The sequence below is a fragment of the Callionymus lyra genome, chromosome 19, assembly GCF_982586985.1.
Source record: "Callionymus lyra chromosome 19, fCalLyr1.hap1.1, whole genome shotgun sequence".
Classification (NCBI taxonomy): domain Eukaryota; kingdom Metazoa; phylum Chordata; class Actinopteri; order Syngnathiformes; family Callionymidae; genus Callionymus; species Callionymus lyra.
In genome coordinates, this window is record NC_141836.1 from 11221964 (window position 1) to 11243459 (window position 21496).

General features: G+C 36.2%; 1 protein-coding gene across 1 annotated transcript in view; it reads left to right on the forward strand.

Moving 5' to 3' along the window:
- Positions 1-21496, forward strand: part of plxna3 (plexin A3) — a 158848-nt gene that overhangs the window by 121037 nt on the left and 16315 nt on the right. The window contains exons 14-28 of the mRNA XM_087781248.1: positions 5079-5175; positions 6492-6682; positions 6761-6909; positions 7330-7450; positions 7530-7666; positions 8609-8779; positions 8854-8947; positions 10033-10152; positions 10221-10340; positions 10412-10555; positions 13805-14039; positions 15605-15747; positions 17843-17998; positions 19146-19313; positions 19508-19654. Of these exons, the coding sequence (XP_087637374.1) occupies positions 5079-5175; positions 6492-6682; positions 6761-6909; positions 7330-7450; positions 7530-7666; positions 8609-8779; positions 8854-8947; positions 10033-10152; positions 10221-10340; positions 10412-10555; positions 13805-14039; positions 15605-15747; positions 17843-17998; positions 19146-19313; positions 19508-19654 (2193 nt within the window). The remainder of the gene's footprint in view (positions 1-5078; positions 5176-6491; positions 6683-6760; positions 6910-7329; positions 7451-7529; positions 7667-8608; positions 8780-8853; positions 8948-10032; positions 10153-10220; positions 10341-10411; positions 10556-13804; positions 14040-15604; positions 15748-17842; positions 17999-19145; positions 19314-19507; positions 19655-21496) is intronic.

Sequence of the window (21496 nt, forward strand, 5' to 3'; positions counted from 1 at the left end):
AATAATACTACTACTTCTACTACTAATACTACTACTGCACAGCTACAGCTACGGCCAGCATTCACACTGCATTTTCTTCTGGAAATGCAATCTTTCTAGTTATACAGCGCTTTTCCAGACCAGGGTCACAAAGCGCTTAAACAACAAAACAATATTCAATAAAGTATATACTTTAAAGATCAAGATAAAACTGAGAACACAACAGGAGTTCCAGAAAATCAAGGAAAAGCCTGAAATCTATTGATTAAAAATATTAACTTTAATTAAAATTATTCCTTAAAAATATGTGATATATGTCAAATAGAAACGATTGGTATCAATAATTTAAATTAAATAATTTAAACAAAAATCCATTTTAAATTCAACCGTTTAATATATTTATGACACTAATATACTTCCATAGGTTGTTCATATCCCAGATAGCCGGGGCATGAGTAAGTAAGTAAGTAAGTTTTAATTATATAGCGCTTTTCCAGACCAGGGTCACAAAGCGCTTAAACAACAAAACAATACTCAATAAAGTATATACTTTAAAGATCAAGATAAAACTGATAACACAACAGGAGTTCCAGTAAATCAAGGAAAAGCCTGAAATCTATTGATTAAAAATATTAACTTTAATTAAAATTAATCCCTAAAAATATGTGATATGTCGAATAGAAACTATTGGTTTCAATAATTTAAATTAAATTATTTAAACAAAAATCCATTTTAAATTCAACCGTTTAAATATATTTTTATGACACTGATATACTTCCATAGGTGGTTCATATCCCAGATAGCCGGGGCATGAGTAAGTAAGTAAGTACGTTTTATTTATATAGCACTTTTCCAGACCAGGGTCACAAAGCGCTTAAACAACAAAACAATATTCAATAAAGTATATACTTTAAAGGTCAAGATAAAACTGATAACACAACAGGAGTTCCAGAAAATCAAGGAAAGCCTGAAATCTATTAAATATTAACATTAATTCAAATTATTCCTTAAAAATATGTGATAAAACTATTGGTTTCAATAAGTTAAATTATTTAAACAAAAATCCATTTTAAATTCAACCGTTTAAATATATTTTTATGACACTAATATACTTCCATAGGTGGTTCATATCCCAGATAGCCGGGGCATGAGTAAGTAAGTTTTAATTATATAGCGCTTTTCCAGACCAGGGTCACAAAGCGCTTAAACAACAAAACAATATTCAATAAAGTATATACTTTAAAGGTCAAGATAAAACTGATAACACAACAGGAGTTCCAGAAAATCAAGGAAAGCCTGAAATCTAATAAATATTAACATTAATTCAAATTATTCCTTAAAAATATGTGATAAAACTATTGGTTTCAATAATTTAAATTATTTAAACAAAAATCCATTTTAAATTCAACCGTTTAAATATATTTTTATGACACTAATATACTTCCATAGCTGGTTCATATCCCAGACAGCCGGGGCGGGAGGGAAAATATTTCCAGACGACTGGCATCGTGTTTTTTCGTACCCTTCACCTCTCGGGCTCTTTATCTGAAAATCAAAGCGCCATGTGATGTTGTCGAGCCGCTGTTTATTTGAATATCGCCTTCAAAAACGCCGGCGCCGAGGGGTCGTGATCCGCGGCAAGTGTGACGGTCTGGTGTTATGATGCGTCTCCGCTGGGCCCAGCTGGCGACGTTTAATGGCGTATCAGGGATTTAGACACGCACGGGTGTCCATCCACGCGGTCACGACTCTCGCCACGTGGAGCCCGATGAATAATGAGGTCGAAAAAAACATCCTTCTTGATTCAGGGTTTTGACTACATGTCTCCGGCAGACGACGACATTAAAAAAAGCCGGTTAAACCCCGGACAGGAATCCACGGGGTTGTGTCTAATGGGCCATTTAATGAAGTGTCCCCGCAATTAAAAAAGAAATGTAACTTGTCAAACTTTGTGAGCCTCTGAAAGTGCGGCGACGGCGCCCAAGTTTTCGCTGAAGAGGGACTATTGAACGAAAAAACCCGGAGCGAGCTAATGGAATGAAGTGTGCGCCCACGCGACGGCACGTTTTAGATTTTTTTTTTGTTCTGGTTTTATGCTGAAGTCGGGTTATGAAGCGGCTCTTAATTAATGCTCGCCCGCTTTCTGTGTTTGAGTTAATGAATTGAACGTTCATTTGGACCCATCGATTATCAATCTTACGGAAATAAAACCGCTCCGTGTTTCTCCTAAATCTTAATGTGAAAGCCTGCATGTACAAGATTGTCCAAGAGGTTTGTGGGTAAAAATCAGAAGACTCACCTAAAGGTCTGGGGACAGGTATGTGTCTTTGAGGCATTTGTTACTGGGTTGCATTGAAAGAAAATATATATTTTTTATAACTTTTGTTTTATTGATCATTACCTTCTGAAAGAGTTTTTACTTTTGGAAAAAAATATGTTCACATTAGTCTGTGAGTTTTGGCTCTTAAAATAAATCGCTATGTTACGTTACACTATGTTACGCTATGTTGTGTTATGTTACGTTACATTAGGTTATGTTACGTTATTTTCCGTTACGTTACACTATGTTACGCTATGTTGTGTTACGTTATGTTACGTAACATTGGGTTACGTAACATTTTTTTCCGTTACGTTGCACTATGTTACGCTATGTTGTGTTTCGTTATGTTACGTTACATTAGGTTACGTAACATTATTTTCCGCTACGTTACACTATTTTACGTTACACTATGTTACGCTATGTTGTGTTACGCTATGTTGTGTTACGTTATGTTACATTACGTTACATAACATTATTTTCCGTTACGCTAAACTGTTATGTTACATTATGTTACGTTATGCTATGTTACGTTATGCTATGTTTTGTTAGGTTAGGCTATAATAAGTTGGGCTATTTTATGTAACGTTGCGTTACCCTATGTTGCATTACGCTATGTTATGTTAAGCCATGTTTTGTTAAGCTATGTTTCATTATGTTAGGCTATGTTAAGTTGTGTTACGCTATGTTGCGTTGCACTATGTTACGCTATGCTATGTTTTGTTATGTTAGGCTATGTTAAATTGTGTTAGATTATGTTGCCTAATGTTGAGGAAAGTTACTTTACTTTACTTAATATTTACTTTACGCTATGTTACATTATGCTACGTTACGCAATGTTTTGTTATGCTATGTTTTGTTATGCTATGTTATATTATATTAAGTTAAGTGTACGTTATTTTCCCGAAATGTTCTAATATTATTGGTATATAGATTATTCTATCTGAAAGGTGTTTTATTTTGAAATGAGATGGTATTTTTTTCTGAAGTAACATAAGCCTGTGACTCAAATCAATACGATCATTCAAGTCAAGTTTACTCCAAAAATAAACCTGTAAACTTGTGGATATGAGTGAAAATCAAACTATATGATTCATTTTCATGTGAATATAACGCCGACATTAAGATAAAGGTATTTCTGTCTTATTTATCAATATAAATATTTGTTATTTATGCTGCAATTGAAGAATCTTAAAGGCACAAAACAACTTTTATTTCTGTGATTTCTTTGTAGTTTGTTGAGCCAGAGCTCCTCTATTGTCTGTTCTCTTGAAGTCGGCGTTTAATCCTCCACACACACATGAGCCTCTAATGGCCGCCGCACACCTAAGCTGCCCCTCGTGACACATAAGCGCCCCCGGAGGGGAAACATTTAAAGGTTAAATAGTGCAGCAATTAACATATTTGATAACCCATTAGCTGCTGTTAGTCAACAGCTACCATTAAGGTTGTTGTTAAAGCACAAGTGCCCAGAGTTGCTAACATAACTCCTGGATCATAGATTATCGCTCCGTTGTTGCTGTTGTCGACCGTTTATCAATTCTTGCTTTTACTTTTACTCCCAAACGTTACGGATTATTCTACAAAAACTCTGCAAAATCAATCAACACCAATGATACTATATTTTATTGTATTGTCTTTCATTTAATTGTATTATATTATGTACTTTATGGTGTTGAGTTGCGTAAATGTATAATGTAATACGTTATGTTATATTATTATATATTCTGTTATATAATATAGTGGAATGTGTTATATCATATTGTGTCAAATAACAATTTTATTAAATTGTAATTTATACTATTATATTATGTTTTGTTGTGTTACGTTGTGTTATGCTGTGTTACTTTGTGTTCGGTTACGTTGTGTTACGCTACGTCGTCTTACATTACGTCGTGTTACGTTACGTCCTTTTACATTATGTTGTGTTACGTTACATTATGTTGTGTTACGTTACATTATGTTGCGTTACATTACATTGTGTTACTTCACGTTGTGTTACGTCATGTTGTGTTACGGCACGTTGTGTTACGTCATGTCACGTTGTGTTACGTCATGTCACGTTGTGTTACGTCACGTGTCACGTCACGTTGTGTCACGTCACGTTGTGTTACGCCATGTTGTGTTACGCCATGTTGTGTTACATTACTTTGTGTTGCGTCGTGTTGCGTTACATTGTGTTATGCTACGTTGTGTTGCGTTACTTTGTGTTGCTTTATGTTTTGTTGTGTTGTGTTATGTTGTGTTGCGTTAGGTTGTGTTACTCTTAGATTAATACATAGCATAATGTAACGTAACTTAACGTAACACAACTAAGAGTAACACAACGGAACGCAATACAACGGAACGCAATACAAAGCATAATGTAACAAAAGTTAACGTAACACAACTGTTATTTTATGTCATGTTGTATTATGCGTTTTTTATATAATGTTATGTTTTATTTTATTACCTTGTGGTACATTAGGTAATGTTATCCTATGTGTTATGTTATTTTATGTTTGTTAAATTGTATTATATAGGTCTAGTTGACTTAACACAAAATGTTTTTATACACAATATTTTATGATATTATCTTTTTTTATGTTTTTGGCAACTGTAATAAAATATTATGTTATACTGACTTTGCAGCTAATCTGAATATAGGTTATTTTCTAAATTGACTTTCTTTATGTCTTTGCACTTATGTGTGATCTTCCTTTCCTGTTCTAAATAACAACCAAAGCAAACCTGAAGTAAATAAATCAACATTCTAATCATTTGTTTATTTGTTTGTGTGTAGTACTGGTATGAAGGCAACGAGGCCGGCAACCTCCCGGTGGACTTCTCCATCGTCTGGGACGGGGATTTCTTCATCGACAAACCTGCAGCTATGAAAGGTAAATCCTCTCCATCATCCGTCAGCGCAAATGTCTTGACATTGAATGTCCTGCTGCTCGATTCTGCTGCTCGATTATCGGTCGTTTCAAGTGGACGTCAACGTCGTGACAACGTCTGGACAGGTTTTGAATATTTAGTGGAGAGACAACTGAACATACAGTTGATATTATTGTATACTTTATGTTTCTATGAAGTATTTATAAAATAAAATGAACATTTTATTGATATTTAAATTAGTAACCTGGTCTAAAGAACGGCTCCTATAGGTCGCTACAGAAATTGTGAAAGTTGTGTATATTTTCTCCAGGATATTGTATCTATTTATAATTATTATTTATTTGGCTTTCAATTAATTTTTTTTATTTTTACCATAATTATTGATACAATATATTTAAGTGTATCATTTTTTTTTTTTTACACCCCTACAATGTTTTAAACAAATGTATTTATAACGTCTGTAGCCACCTTTATTTATTTATATATATATATATATATATATATACCTTCATTTAGCTATTACTTTTCATTGTTTTATTATTTATTATTATTTATTACTGTATCTATTTATAATTATTATTAATGTTTTAAACAGAATATTGTATCTATTTATAATTATTATTAATGTTTTAAACAAATGTATTTATACGTCTGTAGTGACCTTTATTTTTTTTCAGAACAGAACCTTCTCTTTGTCTTCATTTATCTATTACTTTTTAATCGTTTTATTAAATTTATTGTGTCTTTTTTTCACATTTACATTTGAAAATCATTTGTTCTATTAACAACTTATTTTTTTGCAAATATGTATTTAACTTTTTTAATATTATATAATATTTTAATATGTTAATGCAGATGTATATTGACACACATTTAATATATGCAATATAAATATATGTATACTATATTTATGGTTTATAGTTTTATAACAGTATTTGTATAAAATAATTTGATTTATTTTATATTTTCTTCCATTTACAATTATTCAGAAAATCTTCAGGCCATTTGTTCATTTTTGTGTTGCAAGTAAACTTCTGTCTGCTGGATGGCAGCAGTCATTACGTCCTTTGTAGTTAAAGCAACAATTAAATCCTGGCAATGACTGAGGACAAGAGGATACAGTTGACTCCAGCAGCTTTTAAAGCTGATCTTTGGAGATATTTTGGTTTTAAATCAAATAAAAATAATTACGACTTCGTCAAGAGTCATGTTGTCTGTAAATACTGCAACACCAGAGTCAAGTACTGGACAATACTACACATATATCCTCGTTACTACAGTATCACAATATATTGAAATGCTGTCTTGATTCCGTCAGCGCTGCTGTACAAGTGCGAGGCTCAGCGCTCCAGCTGTGGTCAGTGTCTCAAAGCTCCCACGGCCTTCGAGTGCGGCTGGTGCACGGACTCCAAGAAGTGCCTCCTGAAGCAACACTGCCCGTCGCCCGAGACCAACTGGATGCATCACGGGCGACACAACGTGCGCTGCAGTCACCCGCGCATCAGCAAGGTATGGGAAACGATGCCTCATCAAAAATGTCAGCGACGTCCAGAGGTTTGCAAGCGTTTAATCTCCACCCCTCCACAGATCGACCCTCTGACCGGACCCCGGGAGGGCGGGACCAGGGTCACCATCGAGGGGGAGAACCTGGGTCTGCAGGTGAAGGAAATCGCTTACGTCCAGGTCGCCGGGGTCCGCTGCAACCCCGTCCCCTCGCAGTACATCAGCGCCGAGAGGTCAGTTTTGTTTTCTGCTCCGTCGACAGTTCTGGTTTCTGGAACATCTGGACCCCCGACCAGGACTATATATTTACATATTTATACATTTGAATAAGTCAGAGAAAGAGGGGGTGGGGGGTTTGCAAAGGCACTCACCTGAACAAGAGCTCATTAAAAATGAATAATAAACATTTAACTTAAGTGTGAGAGGATAGTAGGAAGCAAGGGGTCTAAGAGGAGAGGTAGGGGGGCCGTTTAAGAAAGGAGGTTTAGGGGTCTTCAGAATATGGGGCTTGAGAGAAGAGCCAGACTGTTTTGACTTCATTGATCGTGTAATCGATGATGCTCGCCCCGGCAACACGTCCAAACCTGGATGAAACTGACACTTAATCGAGTGGACTTAAGCTGTGGCTGAAGTTTGAATATTAACTCCTGCAGGATCGTGTGCGACATGGCGGAGGCGCTGCTCCCCCACTCGCCTGGCGGACCCGTGGAGCTGTGCATCGGCGTCTGCAGCGCCGAGTACCGGACCCTCTCCACCCAGAGCTACTCCTTCGTGGTCAGTAAAAAAAGAAAATCCTGGTGATCTTTAGTGTTTTTCGTTTTTTTGAAAAAAGTTCCACCTGTCCTGATACTAGAGCCCCAGCTTCAGCCGGGTCCGCCCGGACATCGGCCCCATCTCGGGGGGGACCAGGCTGACGGTGCACGGGCGACACCTGGACGCCGGGAGCCGCGTCGTTGTCTACATCGACAAAGAGGAGTGTCTGTTTGTCAAGTGAGTGGTTAGCTTGTTGCTAATGAGTTGCCGGTTCAATTCTGTCTTCGGGAAAATACCTTGATTGCTCCTGATAGGGCTGGGTCGCAGCCTACTCCCATCGGTGTTTGTGTAAAGCCGTTTTGGTGCCGAACCAAAAAGGCGCCGATAAGTTACCATTTAGCATGTTGCATCTCTAACGACGACTTTCTCCAGACTTCGGGAAAAGACCTTAAACCTTGATTAGTCCTGATAGCGCTGGGTCGCAGCCTACTCCCATCGGTGTTTGTGTAAAGCCGTTTTGGTGCTGAACCAAAAAGGCGCCGATAAGTTAGCATTTAGCATGTAGCATCTCTAACGACGACTTCCTCCAGACTTCTGGAAAAGACCTTGAACCTTGATTGCTCCTGATAGCGTTTGGGTCGCAGCCTACTCCCATCGGTGTTTGCGTAAAGCCGTTTTGGTGCCGAACTAAAAAGGCGCAGATAAGTGAGCATTTAGCATCTCTAACGACGACTTCCTCCAGACTTCGGGAAAACACCTTAAACCTTGATTTCTCCTGATAGTGCTGGGTCGCAGCCTACTCCCATCGGTGTTTGCGTAAAGCCGTTTCGGTGCCGAACCAAAAAGGCGCCGATAAGTTAGCATTTAGCATCTCTAACGATGACCTCTTCCATACTTCGGGAAAAGACCTTAAACCTTGATTGCTCCTGATAGTGCTGGGTCGCAGCCTACTCCCATCGGTGTTTGCGTAAAGCCGTTTTGGTGCCGAACTAAAAAGGCGCCGATAAGTTAGCATTTAGCATGTAGCATCTCTAACGACGACTTCCTCCAGACTTCGGGAAAAGACCTTAAACCTTGACTGCTCTTGATAGGGCTGGGTCGCAGCCTACTCCCATCGGTGAACTAAAAAAGGCGCCGATAGGTTAGCATGTAGCATCTCTAACGACGACCTCTCTCCAGGCGAGCCAACCGCGAGATCATCTGCATCACTCCCGCCTCCCTGTTCGGCGCCGGCGCCGCCTCCATCCGCCTGATGATCGACAAGGCGGAGGTCACCAGCGCCGACACCAAATACATCTACACGGAAGATCCCACCATCATCAGCATAGAGCCCAACTGGACCATCCTCAAGTGAGTAACACCTCAGGAGGACCTCCTTTTAGAACCGAAAAAAGCGCTGACTCTGGGGGGTTTTTTGTGTTCAGTGGCAGCACCGTGATAACGGTGACTGGAACCAACCTGGTGACCATCCAGGAGCCCAAGATCAGGGCCAAATACGGCGGAGTGGAGACCAGTAACGTAAGAACCTCCTTGTTCATTGAACACATCTATTGTGGGTTCTGTTGGCTCAGTAGTGATGCTTCATGCTGCGCTGTGAGGCTGATCAATGCCAGGAAGTAGATTGATCACTTGAAGTGTTCCTGCTCAATATTTTTCATAACTCAAGACGCTCACTGTGTTATCGGCGTCTTGCGAGGAGCAGAGAAACGAGAGTTAGTTGTGGTGCACAGCTTGACTTCGGTTTGCTGAAAATTAGTTTAAAGAAAAACTTTTTTACTGTCAGACGTAAAGTGATTATGTAGAACTCTCGATATAACTTAAAGGGTTTTCGTTTTAAGACTTTTGTCCTCCGTTCTTGTCATTTTCGTGAGTATTTATTTTCTTTTCCAGGGATTTAAGCAAATCTAAAATGATATTGAGGGAAATATATCATGTTTATTTTTTCAGTTTAAGTATAAAATACAAAACAACTATAGCTTTAGCTTGATTTTACAAGATTTTTAGTATTTTTTTCTTCTTTTTGTGTCATTATTTTTAGTATTTTCACACCTTTATTGTTGCTTGATGGCCCCTCACGACAGCTACTGGATCAAATGTAGCCCCAGAGTACTTTTAATCGCCGCAACTGGTTTATGTTTTTCTCTTTTTTTCCTTTTTCGGCAGAAAATTTGCTTTAAAATAGATACATTTTTAAATTATTACATATTACCAGTTCAACTTGAAATATGATTATAGAATTTTGGTTGGTTTTGTTTTATGCTTTTGTCATTTTCGTGAGTATTTATTTCCTTTTCAAAAGATTAAAGGGAATATAAATAATAAAAAGTTTAACTAGAAAGTATACATTTTAGCTTGAAGGCCCCTCATGTATATTATGTGGCCCCTGAGTACTTTTAATTGCCAAAACTGATTTATTCCCCCCGCAATTTGCGCATTTTGTCGGCAGAAAATTTGCTAAAATAAGTCATGTTTTAATTATTATTCATTACCAGTTCATCTTAAAATATGATTATCGCATTTTTGTTGCTTTTGTCATTTTCATTAGTATATATTTGGAAGTATTTATTTATTGAGGAAGTAAGTCACAACTTTTTCTTCTGCAGTTCTGCACCGTGTTCAACGACAGCACCATGACGTGTTTGGCTCCAGGTCTGATCTACGGTAAACCCAACCCACCAGAGGGGGCGCTGCGCCCCGACGAGTTCGGCTTCATCTTCGATCAGGTGCTGCATCCGACCAATCTCTCGCTCGATGTCGGGGCCCTGAAGCTGACCCCTAAATGTCTCGGCAGGTGTCCTCTCTGCTGGTGCTGAACTCCACCTTGTTTACACACTACCCCAACCCCACCTTCGACCCCCTCGGCAGCTCAGGAATCCTGGAGGTCAAGCCGGGGTCGCCCATCATCCTGAAGGTGAGGCGGACATGACGAGGGTTGACTGCCGTCGGAGCTAAGCAGGTGTTTGTGTGTTTGAACCCCTGCAGGGCAAGAACCTGATCCCACCTGCTCCGGGCAACAGTCGCCTCAACTACACGGTGCTGATCGGAGAGTCCGTCTGCTTGTTGACGGTGTCGGAGAACCAGCTGCTCTGTGACTCGCCGGATATCACCGGAGAACAGCGCGTCCTGGTGAGAGACTGGATTCAATCATTATCTATTATTCTATAAATGAAAGAAGGCAAAGTTTTGAAATATGTTGTTCCAGCTATTTTATTTTATTTCATTCAAATCATACTTGAATAAATATACTCAAATATATATTATTATATTTAATTATACATGTAAATATTTGGTAAATATACATGTAAATATTAATTTAATATACATGTAAATATATACATGTCCATATTTGGTAAATATACATGTTAATATATACAGTGCATGTAAATATTTGGTAAAAAAAAATGTGTGTAAATATACAGGTCAATATTTGGTAAATATTCATGTTAATATATACATGTTAATATTTGGTAAATATACATGTTAATATATACATGTAAATATTTTGTAAATATACATGTAAATATTTTGTAAATATACATGTAAATATATACATGTCCATATTTGGACATATACATGTCCATATTTGCTAAATGTACATGTAAATATATACATGTCCATATTTGCTAAATGTACATGTAAATGTATACAGTGCATGTAAATATGTGGTAAAAAAAATGTGTGTAAATATACAGGTCAATATTTGGTAAATATACATGTTAATATATACATGTTAATATTTGGTAAATATACATGTTAATATATACATGTTAATATATACATGTAAATATACATGTAAATATTTATTTAATTTACATGTAAATATATACATGTTCATATTTGGTAAATATACATGTTAATATTTGGTAAATATACATGTTAATATATACATGTAAATATACATGTAAATATTTATTTAATTTACATGTAAATATATACATGTCAATATTTGGTAAATATACAGGTCAATATTTGGTAAATATGCATGTTAGTATATACATGTAAATATTTGGTAAATGTCAATATTTGGTAAATATAAATGTAAATATTTGGTTAATATACATGTAAATATTTGGTAAAAATACATGTAAATATACATGTCAATATTTGGTAAATATACATGTCAATGTTTGGTAAATATACATGTAAATATTTAGTAAATATAAATGTCAATATTTGGTAAATATAAATGAACTACGAAAAGCCTTGAGTTATTCTTGTTGACAACTCCGAGCTTAAAACTCGAAATAAAATGACCAAAAACTGGGTTTAAATTTTTTAGAAATTGTTATAATTTTAAGAAGAAAAAAAAGTAATGGAAACCTAGCAGAGGTCACAAACGTAAAGCTCCCTATGAAGACCCACCTTTAAATTACTTTTTAATTCATTTTTGGAACAATTTATTAATGAAATGTTCTTATTTAACTCTTATCTTTGAATTTATTTTAACCCATTTTAATATTTTATTAGTGAAAAAATCTGGAAGTAAATATACATTATCACAATAATATCTTGCTTTTATGTAATTATTGTGCGCATATATCCCAAATATCTACTATTTATTTGTTGTTTTTCCCATATTTATACTATATTTTTCACAATTATTGTCCTTTTATTTACTTAAAGTGGCGATCTTTAAGTAAAATGAGTACAGAGAAGATTTTGGCAACATTAGTTTTAACAATTATTATTTGTGTACCATCTTTAATAATCTTATCTAAATACAGTACTACACTCTCAAGTGCCAATGGACATTTTTCTATTATTTGACGTGATAATATAAGCTTTTATTTCACACCGAAATCAAGGTTAGCGAGAGTCTTGTGTCGCGGAGATGAAGCTAAATGAAGACACGAGGGACCGAGAGTAGAAAAGGAAATAAAAGGTCAGCGAGGAAAAGAAGAGGGTTCGGCCTCCGTAAAGGTCAAAGTCATGAAGTGCAGCCGCAGGGTGTGATTGGTAATTGGTCTGATATCAGAGACGCACACATAAGGTGACTAAAGATGAAGTCTGGCAGGTCAAATGGTTCATGGTTTTCTGGTTTGTAAACCATTTTTTACTTCTCTGATATAAGTATTTAATGACTTTTATCGAATGGGGTTATATTAGATGGATTTGCTATAGTATAATAATCTATTTATGATTGTTTTTTAACTGAAAATCATCTTTTTTAAATTGTATTTATCAATAAATTATGACATTTACAACAGTAGACTAATGCATCTCTAAACAAAAATATATATTCCTTAGCCGCTCAAATTCCCTTTAATATTTTCAATATTTTTTATATTGTTGTATTGACCATAAATACACCAGTTACTTCAGTAATTAAAGGTACTTAATCTTGATTAAAGGAGGGGTAGTTGCTCCTCAAAACCTTGTGAGCCAGCTGCGTTTAAAAATGTTTCTGGATTATTTTTTGCAGTTGTGAAATTTCCACGGTTGGTTAAAATGATTTTATTTCCGTGTTATAGTATGATCAAGATGATTAGATTTAAAGTAAATGTAAAAAGTTTTATTTTACTCTTTTTTTTCCATTTGTGTAATTTCATTTTTATATTCTGCAAATTCAACAAATTCCACTGTTGTGTTTACAATGTAAAGTTTCTGATTCTGGACAAAATAACTTATATTATGTTTTACATGACGTCTTTCTTTTAGCACCTTTTTCTGAACAATAATAATGTTATTTAATTTAATAAAACTGTTAGATTTGCTGATTTATTTCGTATATCCTTTCAGTTATTCTCTCAGTATTTATATATTAAATAAGTATCGCCTTTAGTTCTTATACTGCGTCGACTGCAGCGGTGCATCATGGGAGCTGTAGTCGAAGTGCGTCAATAAAGGACAAAACTGTGTTGAATCAAAGACGCCGCTGGGCTCGAAGTGATCCGCTTAAATGTCATCTTTAGCTCCCATCGAGTTCATCCTGAGACTGATTTAAACATAATCCGGTCGTTGGAAGTACCTTCAATAATTAATATAATAACTTTCTTTCTGCCCTGAACGAAGGCGGGGATGAATAATAAAAGATCAGAGAACAGTTCAGAGAGAACAACAGGAAAAAGACGCCCGCGATTTACCACCAACACTATTGATACATTATTAAGAGTGTAGATTATTAATCAATACAGAATGTAATGTCAGTGCTTCCTTTCATCAGCGCCGATCAATTATTCATCCGCGGACTCATCATTAATTCATCACAGGCCTCATATCAGCTGTGATCTGTTTTGTAATCGATATTTAGACCCTGTCAGGGGTTTTAATGAAACGCTAATAGCCGACAAATATGATGAACACACGAGCGTGATATTTACTTCAGACGTCTCTGGATCGTCACCTGATTTCAACCCACTTTTTTGTCTCCATCAGATCAAAGTCGGAGGTTTGGAGTACTCCCCGGGTACTCTGCACATCTACTCCGACAGCGCCCTCACGCTCCCCGCCATCATCGGCATCGGGGCGGGCGGCGGCGTCCTCCTCATCGCCATCATCGCCGTCCTCATCGCCTACAAGAGGAAGACGCGCGACGCCGACCGGACGCTCAAGCGGCTGCAGCTGCAGATGGACAACCTGGAGAGCCGGGTGGCGCTGGAGTGCAAGGAGGGTACGGCGAGACGGCAATAATACGATATATTGTGATACTGTACTTACAACGATATAGTTGTAGTATTGTTGAGTACTTGACTCTGGTGTTGCGGAATTTACAGACCACATGACTCTTGATGAAGTCGTAACTACTTTCATTTGTTTTGAAACCAAAATATGTCCAAACATCAGCTTTAAAAGCTGCTGGAGTCGACTGTATCCTCTCGTCCTCAGTCATCGCCAGAATCTCAGGGTATTTCCTTGTGCCTTTAGCTTTAAGGAAGAAAAAAAAAACATTGTATCCTCTCGTCTAAGTGATCACCGGGATCTTATGGATTTCATTGTTAGTAGGCGGAAGTTAAATTGCAACTCAAAAATTAACAAACTTCAAAAATATTCCCAAGATAATTGTAAATAAAAAAGGTTTATTTTAAACAGACTTAATTGAAATATAAACCATAAAATAAATATGATTTAAACCAAAATATGTCCAAACTTCAGCGTTAAAAGCTGCTGGAGTCAACAGTATCCTCTCGTCCTCAGTCATCGCCAGAATCTCAGGGTATTTGCTTGTTCCTTTAGCTTTAGCAGTAAAAACTGCTTCCGTCTAGTGGCCAGAATTTGTTATTAGTACAAAAAAGGAAAAAAAACAATCTGTTGTATCCTCTCGTCCTTAGTCTTTGCCCGGGATCTTATGGATTTCATTATTAGTAGGCGGAAGTTAAATTGCAACACAAAAATGAACAAACTTCAAAAATATTCCCAAGATGATTGTTAATAAAAAAGGTTTATTTTAAACCGACTTAATTGAAATATAAACCATAGAATAAATATGATTTAAACCAAAATATGTCCAAACATCAGCTTTAAAAGCTACTGGAGTCGACAGTATCCTCTCGTCCTCAGTCATCTCCGGGATATTGTGGGATTTCATTGTTGGTATGCGGAAGTTAAATTGCCACACAACAATAAACACCCTAAATATTCCCATGATAATTTTAAATAAAAAACGTTTATTTTCAAACATACTTAAACCATGAAGAAACAAAATATTATTTGAAAGCAAATTTTTTTATTTTTTTTAACATTGCTGTGAAATATCGATACATTTTCATATTAAAAAATAAAACATCGCGACATATCAATGTAGCAAAACCTTCAATTATCATTTCATATTTTTCTAAATAAAATGAACCATTGAAAAGTTAAGATTATTTGTAATATGTATATAAAATACATATTTTAAATTTACTTAAAAGCCTCCAGGTCCAGAGGCGTGTTCAGGAACCATCAGTAGATTCTGATCCACAGACCCCATAGCCCGAGCTGGGGTGTAAGTCTGAATCAGATCAGTGAAGTAAGGAGGAGCCTGACGATGAATAGATCTGAAAGTAAGAACCAGAATTTTAAAATAGATTCTGAAAGAAACAGCCAGTGAAGATTTTTAAGGATCGGAGAAATGTGAGTTCTTCTACTAGAGCGGGTCAGAATTCTCGCTGCAGAGTTTTGTACGGAAATAAACTGTTCCCTTGTGTGATTGAGTTCGACTCCCCCGATCTAAACAAGTCCTCCTCCCTCTGGCAGCCTTCGCCGAGCTTCAGACGGACATCCAGGAACTGACCAACGACATGGACGGCGTGAAGATCCCCTTCCTGGAGTACCGCACCTACACCATGAGGGTCATGTTCCCGGGGATCGAGGAGCACCCCGTCCTGAAAGAGCTCGACGTGAGTACATTGAGAGAAACGACGGAGCGTAAACAAAAAAGTTTTCTTCACAACAATAAGTGTTTGTGTGAGCGGCGAAGTGTGTCCCCCATATCTGTGCACCTGGTCCCCCCGTAACTTTAATTAAGCAAACCCAGCAGGTAGCTGAGCCGCTCGGTTCCCCGCGAATTACATTTTCCCGGATCATAATAGCAAGGTGCAGGAGAAGTCAGTCCCAAGATGGAGAGATTTCCATAAATATAATGAGAAAAGTCAGAAGAGTATCTTTGTCTGAAGCCCTGGAGGTCTTTTGTTCCGCCTAATCCAGCGAGTTTGACGCTCGGCAGGTTTGATTTATCTGAGATAATTCCACCGTAGATTTGAAGATTCTCCTGTTGAGGCTCACTTTGGGTGCGAAATACACTCGCTGGTGTCTTCTAGTGTAGATGTCTTTGATGTGGGATGTGAGGAGGAGATTTATGGAAACAACGTGACTGAAGAACTGAAGAAGAACGTCCCTGAGAGCTTTAGGTTCAGGTCAAACTCGAGGGTCCATTATGTTTGTATGTTGTTCTATTACGATCTTACATCAACTTTTGGAAAAACTTAATCACTCTTTAATGAAAAAGTCATTGAACACATTTTTTTCTAAATTAGTACCCAAGGAAAGTGGGGCTCAGGTGCCGTATGTGGCCCTTTAACTGTTTTATGGGCCCTGATTAAAACTGAGGTAACAATTTTTATTTTTTATAAGCCACTAGTTAAATAATTTTTAGATTTCTTTCTTTATCTTATTACAATTTTTTCCTTTCCTTTACGATTTATGTTAGAAAAAACTGCTAACAATTATGATAAAAAACGTTATTATTATTTTTTTTTTTTTTATTACTATTATTTTTAATTTATTCTATTACTTCCTTGTAACTTAATTGATTTTATTCTTCTTTAGATTTCCTTCTCTATCTTATTTGAATTGTTTTTTCGATTTATATTTAAATAAAATAGTAAAAAAACATTCTAAACATTTTATTTTAAAATTCTACTTATTTTTATTACTATTATTTTTTATTTCCTCTATTTCTTCCTTGTCACTTAAATTCTTTTATTCTTATTTATATTTCCTTCTCCATCGTATTTCAAAGTTCTTCAAAGTTCTTTTAAGATTTATATTTAAATACAACGTCAAAGATTACAATAAAAACATTTTATTTTTAAATTATACTTATTGTTTTGCTACTATTATTTCATCCATTTCTTTGCAACTTAATTTATATTTTTCTATAAGTTTCTTTCTTTATATTATTAGAATGTATTTCCAGATTTGTTTTATGATGTATGTATAAATAAAGAGGCAATCATTTAATTTTTAATTTTCCAAATGTTTTGTTACATTTATTTTATAATATTTAAGATTTTTGTCCTCATATTATTTGTCAAAAAATGATAATAAAAAATGTAATACAATGTCAAAAAATGATAATGAAATACATTTTATTTTTATATTTCACTTATCTTCTGTTACTATTACTTTTTCTTTATCCTATTTCTTCCTTGTAACTTGATTTATATTTTATATATTTTTCCATTACATTTAGACTCTAGTTCTCTTCAAAATATCGTAATCTAGACTTTTAAAGTGTGTCTTAATTCATGACACAATAGGAGACTTTTCTCAAAAACCTTACGGAGAAGCTAACGCTACAGCAGGACATCATCGGCGTACGAGTTGACCCGACCTGTGTATGTCTCTCCAGACCGGGAGCTCATTCCTTGAGACTCCACGCTTTCTCCAGAAGCAATTTCCTGTCGCAAAAATGAGGGGCTGGAGTGTTGTCATTGTGATGGTCGTATAGTTTCAGATGTCACTGACTCTCCCTCTGTGGAGAAGCACTATCGAGTTTTACTCCAACGTCCTCAAGCACCCTTGAAAACCCCCCTGAAGAGGACATCCTCTATACGAACGAGTTCTCTGGCTTTTTTTATTTCCCACAGTTAAACACTTTCAACCAAACACAGAACGTTTTTTCGAGTCCAGGTTCCGTCCTCGCTGATAAACCTGAATAAAGTTTTGTTTTGGACCTGGTTTCTGACCGCTGTCCAACCCTCCGTGTTCCAGTCGCCCGCCAACGTGGAAAAAGCTCTTCGCTTGTTCAGCCAGCTGCTCAACAACAAGATGTTCCTGCTGACGTTCATCCACACGCTGGAGGCCCAGAGGTCGTTTTCCATGAGAGACCGAGGGAACGTGGCGTCACTGCTGATGGCGGCGCTGCAGGTACTTGACACATCCACGTGCTCTCCTGACATTTCTTGCATTATTACCGTGTCGTGATGGTGTAAATGACGTTTAAACGTTAGCAGGTTACACTGTAAGTTTAAACACATGTTTAAGTCAGATTAAATAAAACTGCTGCGGTTGATTCTGACCATACAAGGATAAGAAGATTCCACTTTAGTCCCAGGTTACAGTAAACCTGCAACCAGACTGGACATCAAAGAGTTTCGGTGTTATTTTCCTCTAATGAAAAACCTTTTCGGACATGTGGGTTTGGACATGGATTTTAAAAATCGCCTGGCGTCCATGGTGTCGCACAAATTTAGCCCCAAAATAATACTTAAAGAACAAATCGCAGAAAAATATATGAAAAGGAAACAACATTTATTCATATTTATCGACACTATCTATATTGAATTTAATTTATTGAATTTTAACATATTTGTTATGGTTTATATAACATTAAGTTTGTGTAAAATAAAATAATTCGATTTTTATTTTATTTTTACAATAGTCATATAAATATTTAAAGTGTTGCTGGCCACTAGATAGTAGCAGTCATTACGTCACGCAGCTAAAGGAACAGTATAATCCCCGTAATGACTGAGGACGAGAGGATACAGTGACTCCAACAGCTTTAAAAGCTGATGTTTGGACATATTTTGGTTTTAAAACTAATGAAAACAGTTACGACTTCGTTAAGAGTCACGTGGTCCGTAAATTCTACAACACCAGAGTCAAGTACTCGACAATACTACAATTGTATACTTGTTACTACAGTATCGCAATATATATATTGTATGTGTCGTGTAAATACACACCACTATTCAGATTTAAACTGTACTTTATTTTTATTTTGATAAATTACGTGTTTCCCTTTTTTCTTAATGATTTTAAAAGTAGTTAAATTCATAAACAATATCTAAGGTTTAATTGGCATTTTCAAAAGTCTGAAAATTGCGAAAAAGTTTATATGTAAGACACAACACAAGTAATACCTCAAACACTTTTGTTTCGGGCCTTCGGGTCACCCTGACCCAGAGACAAGACATCGTTTTCAGGAAAATAGTCCCTAAAGTTTAGCCTTTAACTCATCTTGAGCTGTAGGAACCTTGTTTTTTGACGTTCCCCCCGTGTGACGCTCCAGGGTCGCATGGAGTACGCCACCATGGTGCTGAAGCAGCTGCTGGCCGACCTCATCGAGAAGAACCTGGAGAACCGGAACCATCCCAAGCTGCTGCTGAGAAGGACGGAGTCGGTCGCCGAGAAGATGCTGACCAACTGGTTCACCTTCCTCCTCCATCGCTTCCTGAAGGTGATTGACCCCTCGTTTCTAATTGACCTGAGGGTCGACTGTGTCCAATCACATTCTGGGTCACCGTTAATGTATGCATAGGCGAGGACCAGGATTGGTTAAACCCACTGTTAAAGTGGCAGGATTGACTAGTGCTAATGAAGGGGTTCAGATCTTGAAGAGGGGATTCACACCCTTCTTTTTTCTTCTCCCAGGAGTGTGCTGGCGAGCCGCTCTTCATGCTCTACTGTGCCATCAAGCAGCAGATGGAAAAAGGTCCGATCGACGCCATCACGGGAGAAGCTCGGTATTCCTTGAGCGAAGACAAGCTCATCAGACAGCAGATCGACTACAAACAACTGGTGAGGATGAAAACAAACACACGTCCGTCAGATGATTGACGCTTCCTGAAGACACATGAGTGACGCTTGTTTTGAGCGAAACCACCTTCAAGGCTCCAGTCGGAAGCGTTTCTTTCCGACTGGAGCCGAGAAACATGAAAGCCGCGGTCGGGTTCGACGCCGGGCCCTTGAAGTCCTTTATTGGACGCAGCAGGAAACCGTCGGGCCTGTTTCAGAACCACGTCTTTCACGGCGTCACGACTGCTGCGCCGTAGAAGCCTTTTAATAATCGGCTCTCATCCCGACGACTTCACTCCAACATACACCAAACACACAAGAGCCTTTTATCTTTTAACTTTTGTGTCAAAAAAGGATTTTTGTGACGTGAAGATTCCAAACTGTTGCCTCAGCCGTCAATCAATGTTTTTTTTCAACCTTAGATTCTATGTTGTTTTTTTTACAACATTTAAAATGCAACATAAGAAATATCATTTTATTAATTTATGAATTTAATACAATTATTTATATATTGAAAGGTTGAATTATCTTTATTTAATGATTAAATAAAATATAATTTTATTTTAAAAGGTTGCTTTTCTCTTGAATCATTGAATTAAATTCTTTCTATATTGAAATGTTGGTTTAATTATTCCTTTTTTTTTATTATTAATCAACTGGAAAGTTGATATTGAGTTTGGAGTTTGATAGTGTAATTTCAATAACTAAATTCCATTTGTAGCTTTTTAAACTGAATATAATAATGTTGTTACTATAGCGCCATCTTTGGCTAAAAGTTCGACCAAGCAGCTCGTTAGACTTTTGATATTTTCTGGTCGCACATTTTTATATTGAATTCATAAATCCACAGATTTCAAAACATTAAATTTAGGAAATATATTTTTGAATTATTGGAATAAGTGTATCAAACTCTATGTGTAAAAAAGGAATTACTTAATTTAATAAATGTGTTTATATATATATATATATATATATATAGTGTATGTATATTATTATTAAAATGATTGAATTATATTATTCAATAAAACAAAGTCAACATTTCAATATAGAAATTATTTAATTAAATTTTCAAAAAAAAGAGAATTCAGTAATTGAAAAAAGAATCAAAGTTTCATTTGGTCAGATTTTGATTTCAATTTTGATTTTATTTGTTTTCAGATTAAAAAAAAAAAATGGTAATCCTATAGAGTTGGTGTCTCAGCCATTTTCACTAGTTTACAGGTTTATTTTTTTGGTAAACTTGCCTAAAACTATATGCTGGAGTCCACTGTATCCTCTCGCCCTCAGTCGACGCCAGGATATCGCGTGATTTAATTCTTCCATTAGTTGCGCAGGACGTAGTGACTGTTGCCAAAGTTAAATCATAACATAAACAGAATAAATCCACCAAATAATTGTTCATTTAAATTTAAAAATGTAAAAACATTACACACAATGCAATGAAATGTAAAATATAAATCTTTACCATATGGCAAAATAACTTGTTAAAATTATAGTAAAAAATAAAATCATAAAGAGTTTGTGTTTCACTCATTTTTTCACAAGTGTACAGGTTTATTTTTTAGTGACAGAAATGAGCAGGTTACTTGAGAGAAATTAACACAATTCTTTCAAAATAAAATGCCTTTTTCAGACAGAAATAATCAATGGAACAGAAATTAAAATAAATACGTTTTTCTATATGTACGGCCCGGAAACAAATGTTTCACTGACCGGTACCGGTCCTCGGATCAGGGGGTTGGAAACCACTGAGATGGCAACAAATATTTCGAATTCCCAATAATTAAAAAATATATATTTTTTGCCGTCTTTGTATTAGTTTCTCTATTTTTTAAGGATTTCTTT